Genomic DNA, 25,249 nt, shown 5'->3' with positions numbered 1-25,249 from the left:
AATTAGAACTTAACAAACAACTCTGATAATATAGTAAAGAGAGGTATTTCACACAAATTAATCTATAGGGAAATAAAGTGAACAATAAAGAATTTCCACGGACTAACCTAGGAACAAGGCCTTTCAAACACCAAAGCACACTGTGGTATCTCTCTCCTTTCTGCTCTGCCTCCCTTTATCCCCTCTCTCCCCAGGACCCCTTAAGTTGGTTCTAAAATTCCTGTAAGTTATTTCTGAAATATTTGTGATATCCCTAAATCACTGAGGTTGGAAGAGATAACTTAAGGTTTTCTAGTTCATGGCCCTCCTCCAAGCAGAATCAGCTTTAGACAGATGCCCAGGGCCACATCCTTTTGGGTTTCTCTGAGAATGGAGACTTTGCAACCCTTTTAGAGTGCCTGTTCTAGTATTTTATCACCCTCACAGTAAAGAGGTGGGATTGTGTGCTCAGCTGGAATTTTGTATCTTTCAATTTGCTGTCATCCTGCCAATGGGCACCATGGAGAAGAGCCTGGCTCCATCTTCTTCATTCCCTCCCATCAGGGATCTGTAAACTTTGATTTTCCCCACCTCGAGTCATCTCTGTTCCAGACTGAACACACCCAGCTCTCTCAGCCTTTCCTCATTTGAAAGATGCTCCAGTCTCTTGCTCAAAAGCAGTGAGTACTTTTGAAGCATCACCCAATTCATCAATGTATTTGAGAGTTTTAGCTGAAAGGCCAAGAGCAGTTTCCTTGTATTTTAATGTCTTTTAATCTTCAAAAGGTAATAAAATTTGATGCTGCCAGGATAGCAGTCCTTTCATTTAAAGACTGTGAATAAGAAAATTTAAGTATTTGATTCCTTTGTCAAAGTTAAAATTTCTCTCTTTTTTTCCTCTCTCCTCTCCTTTCTTTCTTGGATAATGTTCCTTTGAGACTGTGGGTTGTGAGGTTGTGGCTCTATATTTTTGAGATGGATTCTTTGCTTCAGACCAGCAATCAGCCCAACTCACCTCTCTTGTCTCTACTTTCCAAGTGCTCCTTAAGGAAGCTCAGTTCAATGTCCCTTGATAAGTCATACTTTTTTCCCTGCTAAGGCAGGTTTTTCTTCTCTAAACCTAGTTCTGTCAGGATCCTTAGAGCAAATATTGTTTACTTAATGAATTTACTCTCTTTTACAGGAACTATTGTTCGACGGCAGCCGATTCCACTTCCACCTCCTCATGAGGATCAGTTCTATACTATGTATCATTTCAATATCAACACAGAAATAACCTTTTATGGCCGAAAATACAAGATTATAGACTGTGACCTGTACACCAAAAATTTCCTGAGGAAGATAGGAATCAGACTAAATCCTCCTGCAAGCTGTCCAGACGACCCATACACCACAGAGCGGCAAAAGGTCAGGAGGGGAAGCAGTGGTGAAAACCTGATTTGAATAAAACTTGATTTGAATGCATATTAGTTATATGCATTACATACATTATTTCTTTAGTATCAAATAGAAAGTAGCTATTTCAACATAGTAAATCCCAAGAGAAAACTTGGATTAAAAAATTTTGGAATGTGGCTCATTGTACTAAATAAATAATTTTCTCTTGATGTGTTCACACACTTTTTAAAACAGAATAAAATTAATTAGGAAAAATAATATAAGCCTTTCAGTATTGAACTGAAAAGAAAAAAAGGTGTACCTATTACATGTTCTACTGTAATTTACATGTTCTACTTATGATTTTGCTTGAGCTAATCTAATGATAATGAAGACTTTTAAAGTGTTTAAAGGAAGATCTAATTGGAATTGTGGTTCCAACTCACCCAAGGCTTCCTGCAGACTCTTTTCTTCTATTAATATGTTATCTTCCATCTCTACTCCAGCATGTTTTTAGCATCTCTTTACATGTGTAAAGCAGATTCTTCTGCCATACAGAACCCAGTGTTCTGCAGTTTTAAGACTTCTGAGATTTTATTTGCCTCCCTCTTTTGTAAGTGTATGGGATCACATACACACACCTCCAGAAGTCTCACTCACAACTCCTAGATTCGATGTGGATTCTCCTTTGCAGGATTTGTTCTTTTTATTTATTTTTCCCCCTCTGGGAATAGTAATGGGAGTGATGTTTTCTGTTGTGAATAATAACAGATTTCTTTCAGTTCTGTTTTCCTTGATTAATACGAGTGCAAATGGCACTTGACCTGACTCTTAGGACTTTGGCCCATAATAAGCAGCCTGTTGTGACAAATCCAGCCTGGTCCTCTGAAAGCAGCAAGTCCTCCTTGTGTCTGTGGCATCCTCAGTGCTCCCAGTGAGAAAACTGCTGCGGGTCTCAGCAGCAGTAATGGGAGGTGCCCGTGCCTGAGATGTGTAGGACAATTTCCATGTCTCTGAGGCACTCTCAGGTCAGCAAGTTGGGTTCTCTTCATTCATGCTGCCAGGCTTGTGCAGTCCCCCAGTGAAAAGCAGCATTTGTAACACATCTGGTTCTGTGTTGTGGTGACTCAGCCTGGCCATGGGTTTCTTTTCCCTTACTCAGCCCCTGTAGGTAACAGCTGTGTATATAAACACATGCTGAGTTGTCTTGATACTATCAGACTGTGTCAACATTATGAATGGTACTGCATAACCCACTTATATTTTAGTATTTTTTTTAACAACAAGCAAAACATTCAAGAATTGGGCATAACAATCCCTAAAGAGAATGGAGAGGGGAAAAAGGTTTGAGAAACATGAGTTTCAGAAGACAAAAATTACTAAATTCTATGTCTCCATGTTGTCAGTTGTTGAGAAATTCCAGAAAAGTAATTTAGCAGATTCTGGCTGCCTTATGCTTTCAATTTTCTGTGAAAATTCCACCTAATTTGTGGAAGGTATTTTTTTTTTGATTGCTCTGGGCTACTTTGAGCAAAATTAAATTGGTTTTCACTAGACTCCCAGTACATGGACAGAAAATGAAGGTATGAAGGAAGGTAAGGAACGAGATGGGATAGAAAATGAGGCCAGTGGAAAGTGTAGTAAACCATTTAGACTCATATTTCACAGAATTACAGAACCATTTAGGTTAGAAAAGACCTCTGAGATCATCAAGCCCAACCTGTGGCCAATCCCCACCTTGTCACCCAGACCAGAGCACTGAGTGTCACATCCATGTGTTCCTTGAACACCTCCAGGGATGGGGCCTCCACCACTTCCCCGGGCATCTCCTTCCAATGCTTAAGAACCCTTTCCATGAAGAAATTCCTCCTTTATTGCTGGAGGTGGTATTCCATGGATGATGATGGTGTTACCTGGTTCTGTGGCTGTGTTTTGTTGCCTAGTGCATCTTCAAGGGTGAGGAAGGAGGAAAGCACTGGGAAGGTAAATAACTTGGTTCTGCTCTCCTTAGTTTAAGATTTGATGCTCTGAAAGAATGGACCTTTTCCCTCCCAGATTTTTAAGGCCAGAAGGTGTGTTAGTGGATAAAGAGAAATTTAGACAACAATATAAATTGTCCATAGTCAACATTGTTTTCTGTTCAGACAGTTCAGCTCACATTGTCTCATTAATGTGTGTCACCATTCTTCTTTGGAAGCAACTTTGCAGATGAGAAGGATTATCCAGTCCATTTTAATGCACTTTGGTCATGTGGATTTTGACTTATGAAAACCACTCTGTTCAGGTCACCATTTATATATTGAACAAACAGTATAGAAATGCAGTCCTTGGACTGGATCATTGTCCTGGGACCCAGTTTAACCCACTGCTACTGGTTTTGCAGCAACCATGACTGCAGGAATCACCTTGTCACATGAGCTGGAAAGCACCTTTAGTTGAACATTTGCTGTTCCTTATCAGACCCATGGGTGTGTTTTGAGAGGAGAACAAACACACCCAGTATCTGCCAACTGTGTAACATGAATCAAAAGTTAAAAATCTATGTTTTAAAGTTGAACGACAGAAAATGCCAAAGGGAAAATAATAAATTGATTATTTACCCCACATTATCTGTAAGAAATAATTTTTAAGGAAGTAAATCAGGAAGAGTGATGCTATTTGGTGTTCTAGTCATCTGATTACCACAGGCAGTTTCTTGAAAATATGAGCTGTACTGTAAATAATTTAACAATTCTCTGATCTAGAGGACTTTGTTGCAAGAAAAACGAGGATTAAAACCAATCCAAAATAGTTTTCATGTTTTTTCTGAGGGCACAGCAATCCTGTAAATACTCCTCTGATAATGGCATAAATCATATTTCATGTATTGTAATGGTGTGGTGTCATTTGAAAATCCTAAACCCATGTTCTAAGGTTAGACAGCACCATGCAGTTGTGATCTTGTTTTTAGGAGTAAATAATTAAAAACCCATTTCTCTTAATTTCTCCTTTACCAGAAACATCTGGCGAGCACGAATCCTTTCCATCCTTATGAACGCTTTGACACTTTGAAACAATTTCTGGAGTTTGATGGACAAGTTTTGGGGTTTTCTTGTGTGTGGAATGACCCAGAATCTCAGCTTTCTGACCCACGGGAACTTGTTCTTCGTTATTATTTGTCTGATGATACTATTGACATAAGAGAAATTTTACCATTAAACTCAGGCCGGGATATAGTTCCATTTTTCCTCAAAAGGGATAAGCTTCCAAAGGTGAGCAATGAAAATTTCAAACTCTTCCACTAATTAAGAAATATTGAATGCCTTGATTTCAAAATCCTGTATTAGGATTGTAATGATATTTAGAAAGTGTTTTCAGAGTATTAATCATAATCGCATGATTTAGGTTTTGCACAAATACTTACGTAATAAATTAATAAGTGATGGAAAATATCTTTAGGCTTGTCATACTTAAACTAAAAGGAGCATTTAGTCACAGACTAATGTCTTATGATTTGTCTTATCATAATGTCTTATGTTTTTCTTTCTCCTGTATTAATGTATTAAAGTAACTGTTTTAACAAAACTGAATAATGGAAGACAAGAAAATTGATATTGATAAGCTGATGTATAACTGAGGAGAATTCAGATTTGATCTAGGACTTACATTTGTAGCCTTTGGAAAAGTCAGTTTTAGTATTCTATAACATTGCCTCTTCATAACAAATCTGGTGTGATTTCTTAAAATTGAGTTTCTGGGTTTGGGACATTAAGCAAAGCCAATTAAAATCAATAGGAATCCATCAATAAGCTTTCTTGGGCATTAATCATGAGAAAGGCTTCATTCAGAGAATTCTTCAAAGGGTTTGTATCCTCTGTAACCTATTATTGTTATAAAATTACTGATCTGGATACACTTCTGTATCACTCCTGGCAGATCCTGATGATAGAATAACATCAGCCAGCAGACGGAATAAAATACTGGGAGTCTTTTCCTCCTTTGCTTCTAACACTCATAATCTATTTGTGATACCACAGATGTACATGAGATTTTGTAATAAAATTTAACAGCAAAATATTACACTTTTCTCACATTGTAAGTCTTGTGTTCTGAGATGCTGATTTAGCAGTGGCTCTATGATATCAGACCCCTTGGACGACTGAGGTTCATGTTGCAATTTTAAGGAAATTTTTTTTCCTGGAAATTTTGATAATGGCAGCAGAGGAATCAAAAGTTGAGGGTTCAGGAGAGGTGGTAAGACAAAGTAACTAATTTTGATTACCCTGCATCAGCAGTTTAATAATAATTTTAAAACATGTGACATAAATATATATTAAGTTTGATATTACTATGATAAATTACTTCTGTAATTTTAAAACTAACAATAGAAACAAAATCACATCTTTGCCAACAGAATCATGCTGACTTGAATCTCCTGTGTTTGTGTAGTGGATAGGACCAATCCTGGATGGTTCTTTGCATGTTTTTATAATTATTACCAATCAAAATAATATCCTTTTAGAGCAGATGTTGACAATGATGTGGTACTTTGGGTATGCTGACCTTTCCTTTCTGTTTGCTTCCAAGAGAGAGTGAGATTCTGAATGCTGCTTCTGGCATATATACATTCTGGCTTTTGGAATATAACATTTGGCTTTTAGGTTTAGTACTAGAATCTTAGAATTTTATTAAAAATTCTCCCAGAAAAATACTGCATTAACAGCCAGTTACAATAAACCTGCTGGTTCTAAGGTAGCAGAGTTCTCTTTCTTCACTGTCATCCATATTTCTGAAGAGTTGGTCTCTTTCCTTGCAGAATGCTCCTGTTGCTCCATATCATCCCGGCACCATCACTAATTACACTCTGCTCAATGTGTTGGGAAAGTCAGAAAGAAACAAAGGCTATTACATTCGGGATGTTCTGCAGGTCAGAAATTGAGTGCCTCCAGCTGTTGAATATCTTTGTCATAGTTTTTGTAATTTCTATGGTTGTTATCCCCTGCCACAAAGAGTTTATTTTATTAAATTGTGTTGTCACTGGAGAGTAGCTCAAATGAGAACTACTGAGATTTACTGAATGTAAATCCCACATTTGTAAAAGTGAAGGAGCTTAACATGGGGTGAAATGTACTTGCCAATGGACTTCAAAGGTAATGTGTTAAATCACACCCACTAAGTGACCTGGGTTTTAACAAAGGTTGTGTGATTCTGAGATTTATGGAACTGCTGTATAAATGTTCCTTCTTTTATTAGACAGGAGCAGTGCATCCGGAATTTTACAAAGACAGTGACTTGAAAATAGGGGCAGTAATTAATGTTTGGGGAAGGCAAATATTACTCTGTGATTGTGATGAATTCACTAAAGAACATTACAGGAAAAAGTATGGAATTGGTAAGTAGTGATCATTATCCTTTCCTTATGAGCATTTTTATACTTCCGAGTTTAGCAGAGCTGTCTTCAAATTTTATTACTGACAAAACATGTTCATTAAAAACCTTTAGCAATAACAATCTGTTGTAGGCTGTTAGCAGCAAAGCAGTAATTTTGCAGGTAATCCAGAAGGGCTTTCTTATACATTGCTCCCTTGAAAACTACCATATAACATATATGTTCTCCTCCTAATGCCTCTATTTGAAAACTGCAGTGACAAAACAGTCAAATGGATAGACTGGCATTTCTTCTTCTTTCCCCTCCCCTTCCAATAGCTGTGTTTGCAGACAGAAAATAATAAAGAGCATGTAGTAAGTGGGTAAGTAGAATGAGCCAATTATTCCCCCTTATATTTCATTTTATATGGATGTCAGAATCCTCACATAATGAGATTTTCTGACATGACAGTTTTAGTCTATCACATCACTGGTTTTTACAATGCAGTTTTGTGTATCCTGGACCATTATCTTGTATCTTGTGTGTATCTTGTGAAGTTTCAGTACTAAATTCTGGAAACATTTAGCAACTATGTCAATTATGGAAAAGCATTTTGGAAATGAATGACAATAGGAGCTTTCATTTATCTGTCTTTGAATATCCCCAGTCAGACTTGCTAATGGTTCCATCATGGACATCTTCCTGCAAAAATGACTTAGTTATTTTCTGTCAGTTTATTCATTCAATAAATATAGCTGAGCGTCTGACTATTCAGAAATGGTTGGAAGAATCCTACTATGGCCTTTCCCTGCCACTATGAAATAAAACACCTGAGCAGACTATTTCTCTTACCTTGTGATCAGATAGATGTGTGTGTATCAGAGCTTGTCTGCTGCACTGGGGGAATTTAATGGTGTAGCATTGCCAGTCAAACAGTAGATTTATTATTTGGCAAAATATTGCTCATTAGGGCCTTTTCAATAATACTTTGGGATGTCTGTACCAAAGTAAACCTGATCTTGCCAGTGTGTGAGGAAACCATATTCAATAACCATGGTATTACCTGCAGTAATAGCAAATTTAACTTTAGAGATGTAAAATAGGGGGTTCTGCTCTGAGAATTTCTTCAGCCAAGACCACTGCTGTTTTTTGGCAGCAATATACTCTGTCTGAGCAAATTATCCTGAACAGAGAATGTGGATTTCTTACTCAGGGTAGGCAATAAATGAAATACAACTGACCATCCTGGATCAAACAACCAAGTGACACACAAATGCAAAGGCCCTTCCCTCCTGTAATGCTGGCTCAGTAATTACTGCTTATGTCTCTGGATGTTAAAAGTTGGGTGGTTTGCAAGTTAGGGGAATTCAGAAGTTGCTGATGTGCAGAATTCTAGAAAACTGTAGGTGGTCTAGTTTGTTCCTGTTCTGCAGTAAAGGAGATTTCTTTGCCTCCTGAGGTATCTTGTCCTAACCTCATAGTTAAAAATGCTGCTTAAAAACTAGTCTGAAGCTGGTTTGTGTAAACTGAGAGAGTAAATTTTTTTCTCTTATCTCTGTTGGGCTTGGGGAACAACTGCTCAGTATTCTCTTTCAATAACCTCATACATATCTGAACATTATTCCAGTACAAAACCTTATTCCCCTGCCCTCATCCCAGGCCATTTGCTGCTAAGGGAGAACATTTCAGTCTTTCCCCATCATCCTTTATTTTATATCTGTGATAATTTTTCTCAGTGGTCTCTCCAGTTTCTCTGCCTCGTTGACACGAAACACACAAAGATGTGCTCTAGCTGATACCTTTGGGAAACTGGGAAGTGTTTTACCTTTAAGGATATATGATGGCAAAGACTCTGGCTGACATGGAAAACCATCTATCTTGATGCAACCTGTCTTGTTCACAGACCATTCTTTCTTAGAGCTGAGGGATTCACACACTTGCTTGTAAAATTCTTTCCTGCTTTCCCCACAAGGATTAAAAAAATGTAGGTATGACTTTTTAGCTGGAAGGAACCAGGAGTAGAATCAGTAGACCAGGGTAGGTTTTAGCTTAAAAGCAGGCTTTTAGAGAGAACTAGTGAATCTTCACCTTTTACTCTTAGTGATTTAACCATTTTGTGTAAATCTGTGGATGTACAAGGTACTCTCAGTGGGCTCAGTCCCATGAAGAGCTCAGAATTCCACTCCCATCCAATTAAAACTGGAATGGACTTAATTGCAGTTCCAGTCCAGGGAGACCATTTACTTGAGCAAGAGTAAGCAAGTGGATAAATTAGTTCTTACATCAAGGCACAGTACTCAGCACCTCATGGCACCAATCCAGCTGTTTTGTTATTGTGCTTTTATATTACTCCCCTTCAATATATACTCTTCTGCCAAAGCCATTAAAGAAGCTGACATTTATTTTTGAGTCTGCAGTTTCAGCACAAGTCTCTTGCCCACAGAATTTTCCTCTTAGGAGAATGAAGAGTAGTTTAGATTTCTCTTGAAGAATATGATATATTTCTAATGTGGGGTTTGCCTATTTTAATATGTTTGTGAAAAGTAGAGTTTCTCCATTGATAAATGTAGCTAATGCTCTTCAGTAGGAAGCTCTTGTCACCTAGAAGTACTATGAATGCAAGAGAAAATGCATTAATGTGTGAAGTTACCTGTCAGACTTGCTAGTGCAGCCTCAGAGGAGGAGAAGACTCTGTGGCCGTGTAGGTGTTGTGGTCACCCTGCTGAAATGGGAAACAGGCTGATGTACAGTGGGGGGAAGCTGATACTTGTCCTTCTCACTTAATACAGAATCTTAGCCCAGAGTATAAAGTATTCTTTCTTAAATAACAGATTACTCAAGATGGAACAAAACCAGGAAAATCTGGTTTCCTACAGCTTTTTCTTCTCTGTCCCAGCACCTCCCAAGCCTGGCTGCTGAGGCTTTTCAGAGCACCCCGCAATCCCTGTGCTGTGCCGGCTCTCCACCCCTCCCACCCCCTCGTTTCTCAGGCTCCGGCCCTGACCCGCTGCCGGGGCAGGGCTGTGTGCTGCTGGCCAGGCAGCTGCTCCTGGAGAACGGGATAACAGCTGACTCCCTCTGCTTTCCCCTCAGCGGGGCACTAAAGCCTGCTGCCAATTTTCACTAGGCTCCTCAGAGGTCAGTGTCTCTGGTGTTTAACCTCTCCACTACACGTGGTGGAGACTGAGCAGCAGCTTCTAAATTTACTTGTGCATATATAGTTTCCTTTTTCTGCCCAGGTAACTGTAATAATCATTAAAAAGTAAGACTTTAAGTGGAGATTTTCTTTGAATCAGGGTAAACACTGTCATGTTTCAGCTGCATGGACAGTTCTGTGAGCACTAGGTTTTCTTTATTCCTGCATGTAAAAGTCATGGACATGTTTTTTTTTTTTGGTTTTTTTTTTTTTTTTTTTGTTTGCCTTCTTATCTCAGTTGTGAAGCAGACTAGCACTAGAAGGTCTCAGCTGTTTGTCATACATCTTCTCTGATGTATAGAGAACACTATGCTAACTGCCATCTCCCCAGGTTATCACCACCTCTTTATATCTTCCAAGTCTAGTGGGATTTCTCTTTCCTGTTCCTGGCTTTAATGCTCAGAGGTGCCTGTCCTCTTCCTCTGAAGGTAGAATTTCTTTCCTGGTTCTAAACCCTGATATTCAGTATAGTTATCATTCTAATCCAAAGTGTGTAGCACTTGGCTCTTCCGAAATATGGTCATATCTAACATATGAGAGTTTTTCTGCAGTTCTTCAGTGAAGGCAGAAGGTAATCTCACACTCTATATCAAAATCTCAGAATGTATATTGAAATTGAAAACTGACAAGCTCATTCAAGCTGGTTTAATGCTGCCTCTCTGGCAAATTCTTCATGAGGCATTTAGTTTTTCTTACTAAGAACGTTTTGCTGTCTTCAAATTGTTTATATGCTAAAGGTGTGGCTGGAGCTGTTTAGTCTCTTGCTGTTCCTGGTGCTTGTTCCAATCTCACTCAGGCTTTGAAGTCCTGAGAAATCTACAAGCATGTGGTCCATGTTTGATAAACCAGGTGAAATAACCCCCCAGGTTACTGCAGTAACAAGGATGAAAATATATATGTCAAAAATACCTGTGCTATTCTTTCTGGAAGTAGGAATTTGTAATCCCAGACTTTCACTTTACTCTTTACCCACTGTAAATTTACACTGAAAATATTACAGCCTGGAAGAAGTGAGAATTGATTCCTTTTCTAGACTGGGCAGAGGTAATTTACTTAAACACCAGTGACTACTTTGAGAAGAGTACATTTTGTATGAAAGTGCCAGCTGTCTGTCTGATTCTGCTCTAATGCTTTGTGGCATTGCAAAGATGAAATGAGTTTTGAGCTCGGCTCTTCACAAGTTCCCAAAATGAGTTTTTGACTAGTTTTGTAACCTGTATTTCTCCGTGAAAATTTCTTTCTGAATTTCCTCATTCACAGGAGATAATATGAATATACAATCCTTTAAAATCCTGGAAAATATAGGTGACACAAGACTGGATGTTTGTATTTTTCTTTTTAGTGAATCTAGACAGGTGAGGATCAGTCTCTTGTCTCAGGTAAGAAGTGACATGACAAGATGAAACAGCCTCAGAGGAGGTTTATGTTGGATATTAGGAACCATTTAATGACTGAAAGGGTTGTCAAGGTAGAGCAGACTGTCCAGGTAAGTACTGGAGTGGAGTCATCATCTCTGGAAGTGTTAAAAAAAATGTGTAGATGTGGCACTTGGGGACATGGTTTAGTGGTAGACCTGACAGTGCTGGGTTAATGGTTGGAATTGGTGATCTCAGAGTTTTTTTCTAAAATTGGTGATTCTGTGATTCTATGAATGACACAAGTTTGTTTTACTCCAGGGATGGGAATCAAAGGGCTGAACTTCCCTTTGGATTTTACTTATTCCAAGCTTCACTTGAGAGGTACTCAACATATCCTCCAGGGAAAAAACATTATTCCTCTTAATTTACAATTTCCTTCTAGTTTATAAATCTAATTTTCATCCAGATGTGCTAAAGTTTACAAAAGGGGAAATGCTTTAGCTTCTCTTAATGAATGCCTTGTGCATGGATGTGAATGTGCAGACTGTGACCAGCATGTAAAAAACACAGGAGCTTCTTGTCCCACGCAGGTGCCCTGGCACCCCGAGCGCTTCTGGCAGGACTTGTGACACCTGAGCAGAGAGGCGGGGCTCGTGTCTGCCAAAATCCGCTGTTCCATGATCCTAATCCGCTCTTTCACGATCCCAATGGAAAACGAGCGCTCGGGCGGATGAGCAGCGCCGGCCCCCGCCGCCTCCGCCGCGCCGCCACCGGGTGGCGCTGTGGGAGCGCGGAGCCGCCGGTCCCAGTGCCGCTCCCGGCGCGGGACTCGGGAATCCAGCCGGGAATCCAGCGGGAATTCAGTGGGAATCCAGCGGGAATCCAGCTGGGAATCCAGCGGGAATTCAGTGGGAATCCAGCCGGGAATCCAGCGGGAATCCAGCGGGAATCCAGCTGGGAATCCAGCGGGAATCCAGCCAGGAATCCAGCCGGGAATCCAGCCGGGAATCCAGCCGGGAATTCAGTGGGAATCCAGCCGGGAATCCAGAGGGAATCCAGCCGGGAATCCAGGCGGGAATCCAGAGGGAATCCAGCCGGGAATCCAGCCAGGAATCCAGCCGGGAATTCACTGGGAATCCAGCGGAAATCCAGCCGGGAATCCAGCGGGAATCCAGCAGGAATCCAGCCGGGAATCCAGCCGGGAATCCAGCGGGAATCCAGCCGGGAATTCAGTGGGAATCCAGCCGGGAATCCAGCTGGGAATCCAGCGGGAATCCAGCGGGAATCCAGCCGGGAATTCAGTGGGAATCCAGCCGGGAATCCAGGCGGGAATCCAGCCGGGAATTCAGCGGGAATCCAGCGGGAATCCAGCTGGGAATCCAGCCGGGAATCCAGCCGGGAATCCAGCGGGAATCCAGCGGGAATCCAACCGGGAATCCAGCGGGAATCCAGCCGGGAATCCAGCCGGGAATCCAGCGGGAATCCAGTGGGAATCCATCCAGGAATCCAGCGGGAATCTCGCCGGGGAATCCTGTGTGCTACCTGCAGTGCTCAGCACCTGTAGGCATCGGGTTCACTTCCTCACTCCGTCTATGCCGATTTACAGGCTCCCTGTTTATGGTATCAGGAATTGCCTGTATCAAGCACACGCTATGGAGCTGTGAAAATGCGGTGTTTTTGGTCACAAAGAGTGCTTAGAAAACAGGAGATCTCATACAGTTTAACGAAATCTCATGTGGTTTAATAAGAACAAGTTCAAGGCGCTGCACCTGGGCTGGGGCAATCCCCAGTATCAATTCAGGCTGTGGGATGGGCAGATGCAGAGCATCCAGGCAGAGAAGGACTTGGGGGTGCTGGTGGATGTCCTGGCCATGTTCCCTCTCAGCCAAGAGGTCAGGGGTGTGCTGGGCTGTATCCAAAGCACCATGGGCAGCAGGTGAAGGGAGGATTTTGCCTCTGCTCCACTCTTCTGAGACACCACCTGCAGTGCTGCATGCAGCCCTGGGGTCCCAGGCCATGGACCTGTTGGAGAGAGTCTAGAGGAGGCACCAAGCTGATTAGCACCTCTCCTATGGGCAATGGCTTGGAGAATTGGGCAGTTCAGAAGGCTTTGGGGTGACCTAAATGTGGCCTTCCAGTACCTGAAGAGAACAGACAAGAAAAATGGAGAGACTATACAAGGGCCTGGAGTGACAGGACAAGGCTTCACACTGAAAGAGAGTGTGCTGAGATTAGATATTAAGAGGAAGTTCTGTGCTGTGAGGTTGGTGAGGCACTGGAACAGATTGTCCTGACAAATCTCAGATGCCCCCTCCAGAGCAGGTTGAGAGAAGGGCAGCAGAGCTGGGGAAGGGTCTGGAGCACAAGTCCTGTGAGGAATGACTGAGGGAGATGGGGCTGTTCAGCCTGGATGCTCTGGGGTGATCTTATCACTCCTTACAACTCCCTGAAAGGAGGTTGGAGCCAGGTGGGGCTTGGGCTCTTCTCCCAGGCAACCAGTGACAGGTTGAGAGGACACAGTCTGAAGCTGCTCCAGGGGAGGTTTAGGCTGGACTTTAGGAAGACATTCTTCACAGAAAGGGTGATTACACATGGGAATAGGCTGCCCAGGGAGGCAGTGTAGTCACCACCAGGTTTTTAAGGAAAGGCAGGACATGGCATTCATTGCCATGTTCTGATTGACAAGGTGTTTGGTCATAGGTTGGACTTGATCTCAGATGATCTAATTGATTCTGTGAGTCCTGGAGTTATTCAAGCCCAGGCTGGATGGATAACTGAACAACCTGGTCTAGTGGAAGGTGTCCCTGTCAATGACAGGGGGGTTGGAACAAGGTGATCTCTAAGGTCCCTTCCAGACCAAACCTACGATTCTATGAGTCTGTGATTTTGGTGCATGTTTACACATACATATTCTTTCATGGTGAAAATTCTTTGAAGATTTCTAAATGGTCTTTCTTTGGGCTTGGCCTTTTTGCTTCTGAGTCCCAGCAAGAGCACATGTAGTTTTTATGGAGAAGAATGTTGGTGTGGTTTTGCAAAACCTTTTTTTACTGATTCAGGTGAAAGTATCAACTTTTTTAGTCAGACCATATTCTTCTGGAGAACTCATTGTTTTCAGGCTAAAGAAAAACTCTGACATCTGAATGCTTGCTTTATTTTTCAACTCACACTGCTGTTAGGCAAGTCAGATTTCAGGAGTGTTGTGCTTTGATCTTCTGATATAGCCATGTTTAAAGCATTTTAATCACAAGCCAGTTCAGTGTTCAAAGTGACAGCAGTTTTGTCACCCTCCTCTCTTTGCACTGAAACCCATACTACAAGTTTAGGTTATCCATCTCTCTTCAGTTCTGGGTAGAAAAGTTAAGTTTTAAAGGGAAAAACCCCTTTATTTCATGGGATCCACTTTTATACACTGTTATCCTATCTCTTATATTCCTCTAACCTGAGGGAGACCCTGTGCTGAGCAGACCTCCCGAGGTCCTGTCCAGCCTGAGTTATCCTGTGCTCCTGTGGCTCTTGTCTTCTTTTTCCACAGATCTGCCCGTTTGCTTTCTCCCATATACAAGTTCCTTATTTTCCTCTCAGCCTTTCCATTTTCCATGAGCCTCATTTAAGCAGCAGACTGAGCTCCTCTGTTAAGTTTTGTGTGAACACACTGGAAGATGTCCTGCAGCAGAAGGGGTGCAGGGGTGCAACAAGCGGCCCAATGGGACAAGAGTTTCACCAAGAGAGGAATAATGAGAATCAGGGAAGCAGCACTTTTGGGAGGTACCTCTGTGGGAACTGAGTGCAGGTCCCTGACCAGATATGCCTCTGCTCAGTCAGGACAGCTCCTGCTGTGTACCTGAGACAGTCAGGACCACTGATCACTGCAAGACAACACTTGAGTCTGAAGAAAATCAGGAAAAACAAAGCTTCCCAAAACTCTGGATATAGTGAGTTGTGGGTTGAAGTTATTTGCTTTAGTGTACCAAGGACTTTTAATATATGTATGTTTTAAAAAATGAATAAAATTTTATTTATTTATGTATTTTTTTCCTCTGATGAAAAACACAGGGCAGGAAACTCATAAGACAGTTGTTTACTTAATCATGTTGTCTCAAAGGATGAAACTAAAAATTAATTTAGAATTTTTAATTTACTATTTTATCTCATTTTGAAACTTTTGTATTTGTCTTTCTTTTTGCCTGTGTATCTCAATGATGTTTTTCAAACATTTTAAGATTATAGATGAAATCCTGAAACTCTTGAAGAAATTATTTTGCTGTTGGCTCTATGGAGTCTTTTTCTACCGTGTAACTGTAAGAGGGATCCTGGTTTGACTTTGATCTGTGGTCTGTTACAGAAGTAGGCTAATAACTGTTCATATTGGAAGTTTAAATCCTTGGTAAAATGCCTTCATCACAGCAGTAACAAATAAGTCTTGCTCTCTTTGCTGCAGTGGATTTCACCCCAATTCAGTATAAGAAGCCACCACCTGCAAAACCAGAAACAATTCTTCCTCCTTACAATGGTTTTGGTTCTGAAGAAGATTCTTTGAGCTCCTGTAAGGGTGTGGTTATCAAGCCTGCCCACAAGGATTACAGGCAATTCCTGATGAAAGACAGGTATTTTGTGTGAAAAACAATTTCAGTTTTTAAAATTACGTATTTTTGTGAAAGAGATAAACGTTATGTGGGGACGTCATTATTTTTTCAGCAAAATATACATCTCATCAGACTTTTAAGGGACAGGTGCATGAGGCCTGGGTCAGTGACATGGTACTCAAATTTTCTGCCAACTCTGCAAAATTTCTCTTTGGAGAAGGCAAATCTTATTATCCTTCAATCCTCTACCTCCTTCCCTGTGTTGTCTTCAGTGGAAGTTTGCGAGAAATCTTAGTCCAGGCATTAGTCAGGAATTTTGGATGCTCCAGCAGACCAACACAGATTTGTTTTACTTTCTGATACTTATTATTATTTTTTTTTTTTAATCTGCAGAATTTTATGCAGTTTACTGTAGCACTACTAAAGCTTTAAACTTTACTTTCCATTATGAAATGGTTAATTAAGCAGCAGTTGTTGAAGCCAAATTAAAAAAGCAGTCTCCTATTAAAGATTCACCTGGAGAATCTTTGTAAAAGAGGAAAGCAGTTAGAAAAGGAAATGTATTGACAGGGTGTATACAGACACTGCAAATTATTTTAATCATGATCACTCAATAAATATCTAGCTAGTAAGGTCATCTGGTGGACCTGAATTTGTGGGAGATAATCCTTGAATTGCTATTCAGAATTTGGTTTGAAAATATACATACCTAAATTTGTTCTTCCTTTACAAATTTTCTGGAAAGAAACTTTGGGCATGATTTGCAACTCAACTTGAATAAAAATTAATTCCAGACCTGTGGCAGAGAAGTATTTTTTCCCTGAAAATTATTCCTTTCTGTCTGACCGACTCTTATCTGGTTCTGTTAATTTAAGCTGAAAATGGTTTTTGACAAAGTAGTGAATCTTATGCCATTTTCCTTCCTGGTGCAGTAATAACACAATTAATGTATGTAACAAAACTCAGGATAAGGCATCTCTTAGGAGTGAAAAGTTTCCTCACACTCTGTTTTTGATTTCTTACCTGTTCCTTTGCTTTTTTAGCTATGGCATGGACAGCAACATACTGCGCTACGGGGCGAAACTCATCACGGACAGCACCGTGGACAAGGATCGTAAATTCATCATTTCCTTCTTCCTCCGTGATGACACCATTTCCATTTTTGAATATGCAGAGAGAAATTCAGGTCAGATGTAGCAATGTCTCTAATCAGCCCCAGTTCCCCTGCTCATTTGGTTAGACTTTGCAGTAAACATTGTGGCCAGACTCAGCAGTAGCAGGAGCAGGGATATGGATTTTCAAATGCAATGGGAATTACATCAGCAGCCTGCTGCATTATCTTGCATAGCTGGATGTCATAGTAATTCATGATCTTCCTTACTCAGGATTACATTGTTCATTGCATGGCAGTACTTCACAATATCCTTTGGGAACTGCAAGTGTAATACCTTAGAACTTTTATTACATTTTAATTTGAAAATCTGACCTTTAAACATTTGCTGTTGTTGTGGATAACATACAGGGAATAGTATTGTAACTGGTGATAAATAGGGATAGGAAATACAAGACATCAAGAATGAAAGACTAAATCCTTTGTTTTGCAAAACTGTGTTATGAAACATGCAGCATCCATTATATAGAAGCAGCTCATGAAAGCCAAACAGCTGTGACACTTTCTAACATAGTTTACCATTAATCATAGAGTTCCGAGCATTTGAAGAGGGAAAATTGCCCTGTGCTAGAGTCTGGATGTGTGTTTGTGAACAATGCTGGACTGTATTCCAAGAGTCAAACTGACAGCATTGAAGTGACAAATAAATGCTTTGTTATTTATCAGTTCCTTGACCAAATTTATCTTATTGTTGGACCATGGTCACCAAATGTTGTCATGTTTAAATTCTTTTGGCCTCTGTTGCTGTTTTGGGCTGCCTCCAGCTGAGGATACAAAAAGTTTGTCATTTTCAAGCATCTTTTTGTTTTCTTGAAGTGTCTTGTGGCTGGATAGAAGGACACAGCAGTGGGAAGGATGTTGGGAAGTCATTCTGTAATTCAGAGAGATGGGGGAACTTTGGCTAAGCATGACCCTGGTGGAGTGATTAGTGTCTTTCTGCGAAGCCCACTAAACATCTTCAGCAACAGTTTCAGAGCAGTTAACATTCATTATGAGTGCATAAATCAGGACCTCAACCCCAACTAAAATAAAAGCAATTCTCTGAGAAGTGTTTTGTTAAGGTGTAGAGTACCTGCTTAGGACTTCGATGAGCATTCCCAGTTAATCCTGCTCCACTACAGCATCAAGATTTATCACTGTTATGGCAGCAGTGTCTTCTTATCGATACTTTACTCATTTCCTGGGATCCAGTGGCCTGAAATTTATGCAACTTCTTTTGTTGCAGCTAAACACACGCACACACTTATGTATCTATTTAATATGTAATGTTGCTGTGAGGCTCAAGAGCTCAGTTCTCCACCACTGAATGAAATGTTTGATTGGCATTTTTAAAGTCCAGAGATATCAAGGGTGCGAAAGGTACAGCTGCACTGTTAAACTGAAGAAGTCCAGGGAACAGTCTGAATCTTGGACCTCAAGCATGTGTACTGCCTGTTCAGTCACTTCTAGTTCTCCTTTGCACCATTTCCACTAGACAAGGCCCCAGAGTGCCTTGAACACACAGTAATAATGGCTGTGACCTGAGACTCCAGATTTATCCTGCAGCACCCAGAGAAGAATCAAACCATGCACTGCAGAGCAGATGTGGTCAGCTGGTCAAGGCATAAGCAGCATGAGTGCCAGGCCAGAGATTGCTGCCTGCCTTCCTTTTATTTTGGAATGAGAATATGTGCTGGGATTTCACCTGGAAGTTCATTGAACACTGCTGGTCAAATAAAATGTGAAAAAATAAATGGGCAAATTTGCCCACTATTAGTAACAAATGCTTCAAGGCACATATGAAAGGCATGTGTCTGTAAGTGGATTTTTAACTTCCCTGGGTTGTTAAAACGGATGGATTAGGTGACTTTCAGAGGTGGTAGAAAGGTGAAATGAAAGGATGTGGCTGAGAACTGGCCACTGGAGAGTTTCATGAGAACAGCACTGAAGAGGCAAGGAATGTGGTGCAGGAGGTAGAGCGGCAGTTGGGAAAAGTCCTGGGTCTGCACAAGTTCCCACCATCCTTTTCTTTCTACTTCTTTTCTCTCACTATCCCTCCCTCATTTTAATCATCTCTGAAGGAAAAGTGAATTAGTTTCTTCAGTGTTAAGAATGAGAAGGCTTTGTAGAGGTCAGGTAATAGTGGCTAAGGAAAAGGAGTAAGACATCCAAAGTAACAAATTGGCCATCCCTTTTATGCGCAGGTTCAGAGGGTTGAAATGTTACCTTTTTATTTACATCAACTGGTACAAATTGGTAAATAATACTTCAAATCCCAATCCTAAAAGGGAAGTAGTACGTTACTCTTAGTTTTCTCGTTTCAGCAACCTGAAGGTTTCAGAGAAGTACTTCACTCTAATATTAGTAACACTGAAACTCTATGAAATTCACAGGACTGGACATCTTGAAGCATTTCTTGAGATGGGGATCAAAGCCTGAGAACTTTGGCTCCCCATGAAGAAGATCACAACCCCTTTTTTACTCAGTGTAAGACCCAGCCAACAGCTGTACAAACACCTGCAAACTCTGATCTGATCTTAATGGAAGAGGTTTTTCATGGTGGTGTTTATTTTGTGCTTTGAGCCTGGCTTTTGTAGATTTCCATCAAAACTCCTTATCAGGTTTCAGTGTAAAATCTCTAACTTAATGAGATATTTTCAGTCATTTTTCTTTATACCACTTGTAATGTATTAACCTGTAACATTTAAAAAACCATTATGGGACAGAAGTAGGTTTCCAATCTAAGTGCACAATTGCAGGGAAATAGAGGGGCAAGAGTGAATTTAAAATCTTACAGAAGAGGGGCAGGAGTGAATTTCCAATCCTAGCAACTGTTTTTAATATCAAATATTAAAAACAGTTGCTAGGATTATATAACGTAAAAATTTCTTATTTGTTTTTATAGCTGGATGAAAAGGAATGTGTTAACATTAGAGTCACGTTAATGATTTGAATTGTTTTTTGATTCAAGCAAGATCTGATGATTACCGTAGTGGAGGGTTATTTTTGTCTTTTATGGTGCTAATAAAGCAATTAAGACAGACATCTGCTCCAAACTCTGGTTTAATAAGTAGTTTGGGTTTCACATTCATTTATAATTTTGACTATAAAAGGCATTTGATTACACTGTTCATCAGCCTTTTTTTACTGGACTTGCATCAGTACCTGATATTAAGGCGTCATTAAATGTTACTAAAGGAAGATTTTGGCTTTTGGCTTGGAAGCTGAAATATCAACAGGAAGCAAACCCCAGAGTTGTTGTAGGGCACATATCCCAGTGAAATTAAACACATAACAGAAGGTTTTCCAGAAAGCTTAGTACATGCAGTGCAGTCCTGTGGTACACCAGAAGTTAAAACAGGAAAGAGAAATGTTCCTTTTAGCATCTTACCCACCCTTGAGTACTCGTGCAGTTTCTAGTGACACAAATAAAATCATTATACTGTGACAAGGAATCATGTGACATACCCACATCACAAAGCAAAGAGCAGATCACAGTTAAATTGCATTGGCAGAACAATGTGTGGAAGACAATATCATATCGCTCCTACATTTAAAAAAATTCAAAAGCACTTTAAAGGAAGTTAGAATTAAAGTACATCAGAATTCACAATCTTCGTAGGACAGCACTCTCTTTAAGTTGTGATTTTTATTTTTCTTTTTCTGCTTTTAACAGTTAAAAGATAATTGCCTGCATCCTAGTGTTTGGATCTTAGGTTTCTCAAGGGCCAGTTCCAAGGCTGGTGACAGGGTTATGGGAACGATTTGAAGAGGCACATTTCTGTCCTGTTGTAAAGAAAAGCAAAGCAGGGAAGGTGTTTGGCAGGCATTCAAATGAGACATGTCACAGAATGTGCACAATGTCACTGTTGCTGTGGACACTGGCAGAGACAGTCCTTTTAGCAGTGAGAGGGAGGTGAAGAGAGTGTTCTGAGACAGGAAGTTGGAGCACAAAATGTGGTACAGAAATACAAATAATCTGGTTTGGGTTGTCTTTTTGCTGATGGCTTGGAGTTTTTTTGTGTGTGTGTGGGTTTTTTCCCAAGTAAAGCCATAATTAATTATTTTTAATTCTATTCCCATAGGGATAGCTGGTGGGAAGTTCCTGGAAAGAAGTCGCATTAAGAAGCCTGGGCAGGAACTCTTTAAGAGTGAGCCATCTGAATACTACAATGCTCAGGATCTGTTTGTTGGAGCCAGAGTTTGTTTCCATGGTCACAACTTTCTTTTGGTGGATGCTGATGAATACACATTCAACTACATGGAGAAGAATGCAAATGAGGTGAAGCAGGCTCTTGTTAATTTCTATTATCTCTCAGGACTGTGGTTTCTCCATATATTTTTCAGAATTATTTATCCTGTTTCCTCACCCAAGGGTCACAGCCCAGTGCTCTCTGTCTAGCAGTGGATTTAGGGGATGCCAGCTGGGAGTGCAGGCAAGTCTGGCCACTCTTTACTGTCCATTCCCTTTTCCTTTCTCAGAATCCACTCAGTCTGCATCAGGGGTTGTGATGAGGGATATCTCTGCCTATTCCTTCTTGAGGCTGTTCAGGAAACTCTTGTCCCTGAGTTGATCTAGCCCTTGCTGAACATACAGATACTGTCAGCTTCCACAACTTTCTGTGGTAGTAGGTTGAAAAGTTCACTGCCTGCTATGAAAAAAAAATATCTGATAAAAGAAGTATCTTTTATCTGTTTTAAACCAGCCTCCCACTAGTTTCAAGGCCAGTTATACTGTTCTGAGGTTTGGGGAAGATCCTATTCACCTTATCCACCACCTTTGTAATTTTGTGACTCTAAGACATTCTTCCCCCTCAGCCTAATCCTGTGCAGGTAAGAGTCTCACCCTTTTTAGTCCGTCCTTGCAGAGTAACTGAGATGTGGAGACTGGAACAGTGTTCAGTACTCAAGACGTGGACACATCCAATTTAGTCTTACTGATGAAATTATTTTATGTCCGAATTTGATTTTTTGGGCTCATACACATTTTTCTACCAAAACATTTCCCTTGTAATATTAGAAATTCATATCCCAGTCAAGAATAAATTTACAGTGTTTATTGAGTTTTACTGTCTTTTCAGAGGGCAGAGCAATAAATTGCGAGGTGGGGTGCCTCTGCTGCTTTATACTGTAGTAGAATGGTGCAATTTTTTGTAAATTAATGTGGACTAGCACCATCTGCCTTCCCTGGAACAATGAGAAAGATCTGCAAAATGCTTGTGGATGTAAAATGCTAAGGCTGCTAAATGCTTAAAGCAGTAACATACAAAGCTGAAACCTCAAAAATGCAATCCAGTGCATTTCCTTCCTGCTGCATGGTTTCTCCTCCTGGTAGAATCAAAACCAAACCTTTTCTCCAAAATTCAGAGCTCATCTTTAGATTGTAAATGTTCTTTGGAATGTTGTTTGCTTTGATTTTCCTGGATCAAATGGATGAGACTTTAGTTCTCCAGACTGAATGATTGTATAGTATCAAAATACAACCTGCAAAATGGGAAGAGGCAACATTAAAAATATGTAATTGACATGAATTTTGAAAGATAGTGAACTTTTGAAAGGTTCTTTGCACAAATAAGGTTTTAATGGAGATGGTAGGAAAAAAAGGTTGATTCTCCCAGAGGTAGGTACTTCACTCACATCCTTTGCCTAGAGCTTCAGAAGTTTGCCTCAGTTCATCAGGGGATCACATTCTCAAATCACAACAACTTCAGCAATTACTAGAGAAGACCAGAGCTGGAAGATTGCTTAGAAAAAGGGGAAACAATGTAAATATGGCTATTTGTTAGTTGTTTCTAAAATTAGAAAACAAATTATTTTCCTTCTGAATAGGCAGGAAATTTCCTTCCAGCAGAACACATCAGTATGTTCTCTAAAACTGGTAAAAGAAATCTGTATGGAATATTTTTTAATGAAAATTTCCATCTTTACCACAGTTCTATAGGCATATGGTGATTTAGATGAAATTTTGATTGGTAATCATAGTGCAGGTGAATATTGAAATTTTTTTGACACCATCTAAGATAGTTTCAAAATTATACTTAATTGTATTGTTTTTCTGTTAAAGGAAGAGAAAAATTAGAGTCTTGTCATTTTGATTGCCACATTTACTGAAAGTAACTTCAAGGACCTGGTTAAAACTTTTCATCACTTTGGGTTTCTTTTTCAATTTGAGGGAGAAAAATATTTATTTAGGAAGTGTAAATTTGCTTGCAAAACAGAGCAGGTGTGTTGTGCACAGTCCTACTGGTATTATCCAGGTTTGAGGAGGACTGTTTCAAACGTGGCATCACTGGAAGGGAATTCAGCATCTCTGAACTGTGTCAATTGTTCTAACTTTGCTGTGTGCTGCAGCACAAACATGGAAAAGGATTTTACTTCCATTGAAATTAGCATAATAATCTCTGAGTTAAGCAAGGCAATCAAACCAAACTAGACTGTGGCTAGAAACATGTCAGGAGTTTCATGAGAAGGGGGAAAGCTGGTGAAATTATTGCCTTGCTGCTCAGACACTCAATGGCTATGTAGATGTTTGGAATATGTAATTTAGGAAAAAGATGTAAATATAGCTGTTTTGATAATGTAGAGAAGACAGGCTCTTAAATATTCAGAACACGTTGTCCATTCTGAAATACTCTGCTCTCTGAACCCTTCTCCTGAGTCTTTTCTCCCTGTTCCTTGCTTGTGCAGCAGAAGGCTGTATGCCTATGCCCCAAACAGTAACATCTTGGAGAGGGGCCTGGAAAAGCTGCTGCCTCTAAAACTCTTTGATTGCTGCTCCAAACCACTGCCTTGCAGAGCACTCCTGCCAGGGCTGCACCTGGGGTTTTGGCAGAGACAGAAATTGTCTTCCCCAATTCTGAGAAAAACCTGCAAGAGCTGATGTATTGATTAAACTTGGATCAATTTGTACTGCTCTGCCAGTGCCATAAGGACTTCAAATACCCTTTTATAGACCACTTTGAACTGATACAAAGCTGTAGACACACTTCAGCACAGTTGGGGCTGAGGTCTGATTTTTATGTCCTGGTCCTTAATACTAGTCATACCAAGTTTCAAATAACTGCTATTGGAAGAAAAGAGAGAAAAGTATTTTCAGGCAGTTGATTGTGCTTTTTAAGCTAGATAGAGCATGACAGATATAAGGATATAGCAGATAATCATACTTGAAGTCACCCCCAATTTAATGACTAAATACTTCTATGTTTCATATTAAAAATGAGTATAGCAAATAAATCTTTGGTAGAGCACTAACATAACAATTTGAATATAGATTGAAAGCCATAATGCTTCAGTTCTGTTTAATCTTAGTTTATATTTATTTTAATGGTCTATTTAGGAAAAAATAAACATTTAAGCATTTTTATACACAACAGGTAAAAGTGGTTTCTAAAATTTTTTCTATGTGCTATTTCTGAGTATGTAAGACAATGCAGTCCAAAATAAATGAGACTGTTGGAACCTTTCTGGAGCCAGTGTTGAAAAATTAGCTTTAACATTGTGAAATTTATGACTGGAGAATTCAGTGAGGTGCACCAACGTAAAATGAGGACCAAGTTATTAGAACTGTACTTTAAATGTTCCTACTTCTGCTTTATAAATTCAATGTTTCAAACAAAAATGGATGCTCTTTTATGTAGCTGGATGAAGTTTTCTGAGAATGCATGATCTGATGAGATTGCCATGGGCCCATTTCTCCAGCCTGGACAGGTCCCTCTGGATGGCATCCTGTCCTTCAGTTCTTTATAATCTCTGTCTTACTTTCCTCTTTTAAGTTCCCCATGGCTGACATTTGTGTCATCCTCAACAAACTGAAGAGCATGACAGAACCTCATGCCAAAGAAATCAGAAAGACATTTGCTACTACTGACCCTGAGCATACCAGTGTGATTGGGTATGACACTTTCAGGTAAGACAGTGGGTTTGGGGTTTTAATAGTTAATAAAGGCACATTCCCCCAAAATGTATTAAGCATGACTGGGTTTTGATGCCTTCTGCCCAGTAGCTGACAAGTGGCATAGATTTGTTTTACATTTACTTGGAAATTGTGTGTAAAAAAAATGTAAAATCCATGTTCCAGAAAAAAAAAAAAAAAGTGATAGTTTCAAGTAAGCTGAAAAGCACAAGAGAAATCTGTCTACTTTTTATGGAGCTTACACAGAGTGTTGTGGAGAAGGGCACAAGTCAGCAGTAATATATATGCTGAAAGATAAGGGAAAGTCCATCCTGTGAGTCAAACAGTAGTTTGGAAATTCAAGT

General features: G+C 40.0%; 1 protein-coding gene across 1 annotated transcript in view; it reads left to right on the top strand.

Annotated features, from left to right (window-relative positions):
- EFHC2 (EF-hand domain containing 2) overlaps nt 1-25,249 on the top strand; it is a 57,016-nt gene that overhangs the window by 17,872 nt on the left and 13,895 nt on the right. The window contains exons 4-11 of the mRNA XM_072935274.1: nt 1,163-1,386; nt 4,353-4,607; nt 6,152-6,262; nt 6,589-6,727; nt 15,699-15,864; nt 16,887-17,029; nt 21,079-21,275; nt 24,766-24,899. Of these exons, the coding sequence (XP_072791375.1) occupies nt 1,163-1,386; nt 4,353-4,607; nt 6,152-6,262; nt 6,589-6,727; nt 15,699-15,864; nt 16,887-17,029; nt 21,079-21,275; nt 24,766-24,899 (1,369 nt within the window). The remainder of the gene's footprint in view (nt 1-1,162; nt 1,387-4,352; nt 4,608-6,151; nt 6,263-6,588; nt 6,728-15,698; nt 15,865-16,886; nt 17,030-21,078; nt 21,276-24,765; nt 24,900-25,249) is intronic.

This window comes from Taeniopygia guttata, chromosome 1 (assembly GCF_048771995.1).
Source record: "Taeniopygia guttata chromosome 1, bTaeGut7.mat, whole genome shotgun sequence".
In the NCBI taxonomy this organism is placed as follows: Eukaryota; Metazoa; Chordata; class Aves; order Passeriformes; family Estrildidae; genus Taeniopygia; species Taeniopygia guttata.
The sequence above is the reverse complement of the archived record's forward strand: the minus strand, read 5'-3'. Positions and strand labels throughout refer to the sequence as shown.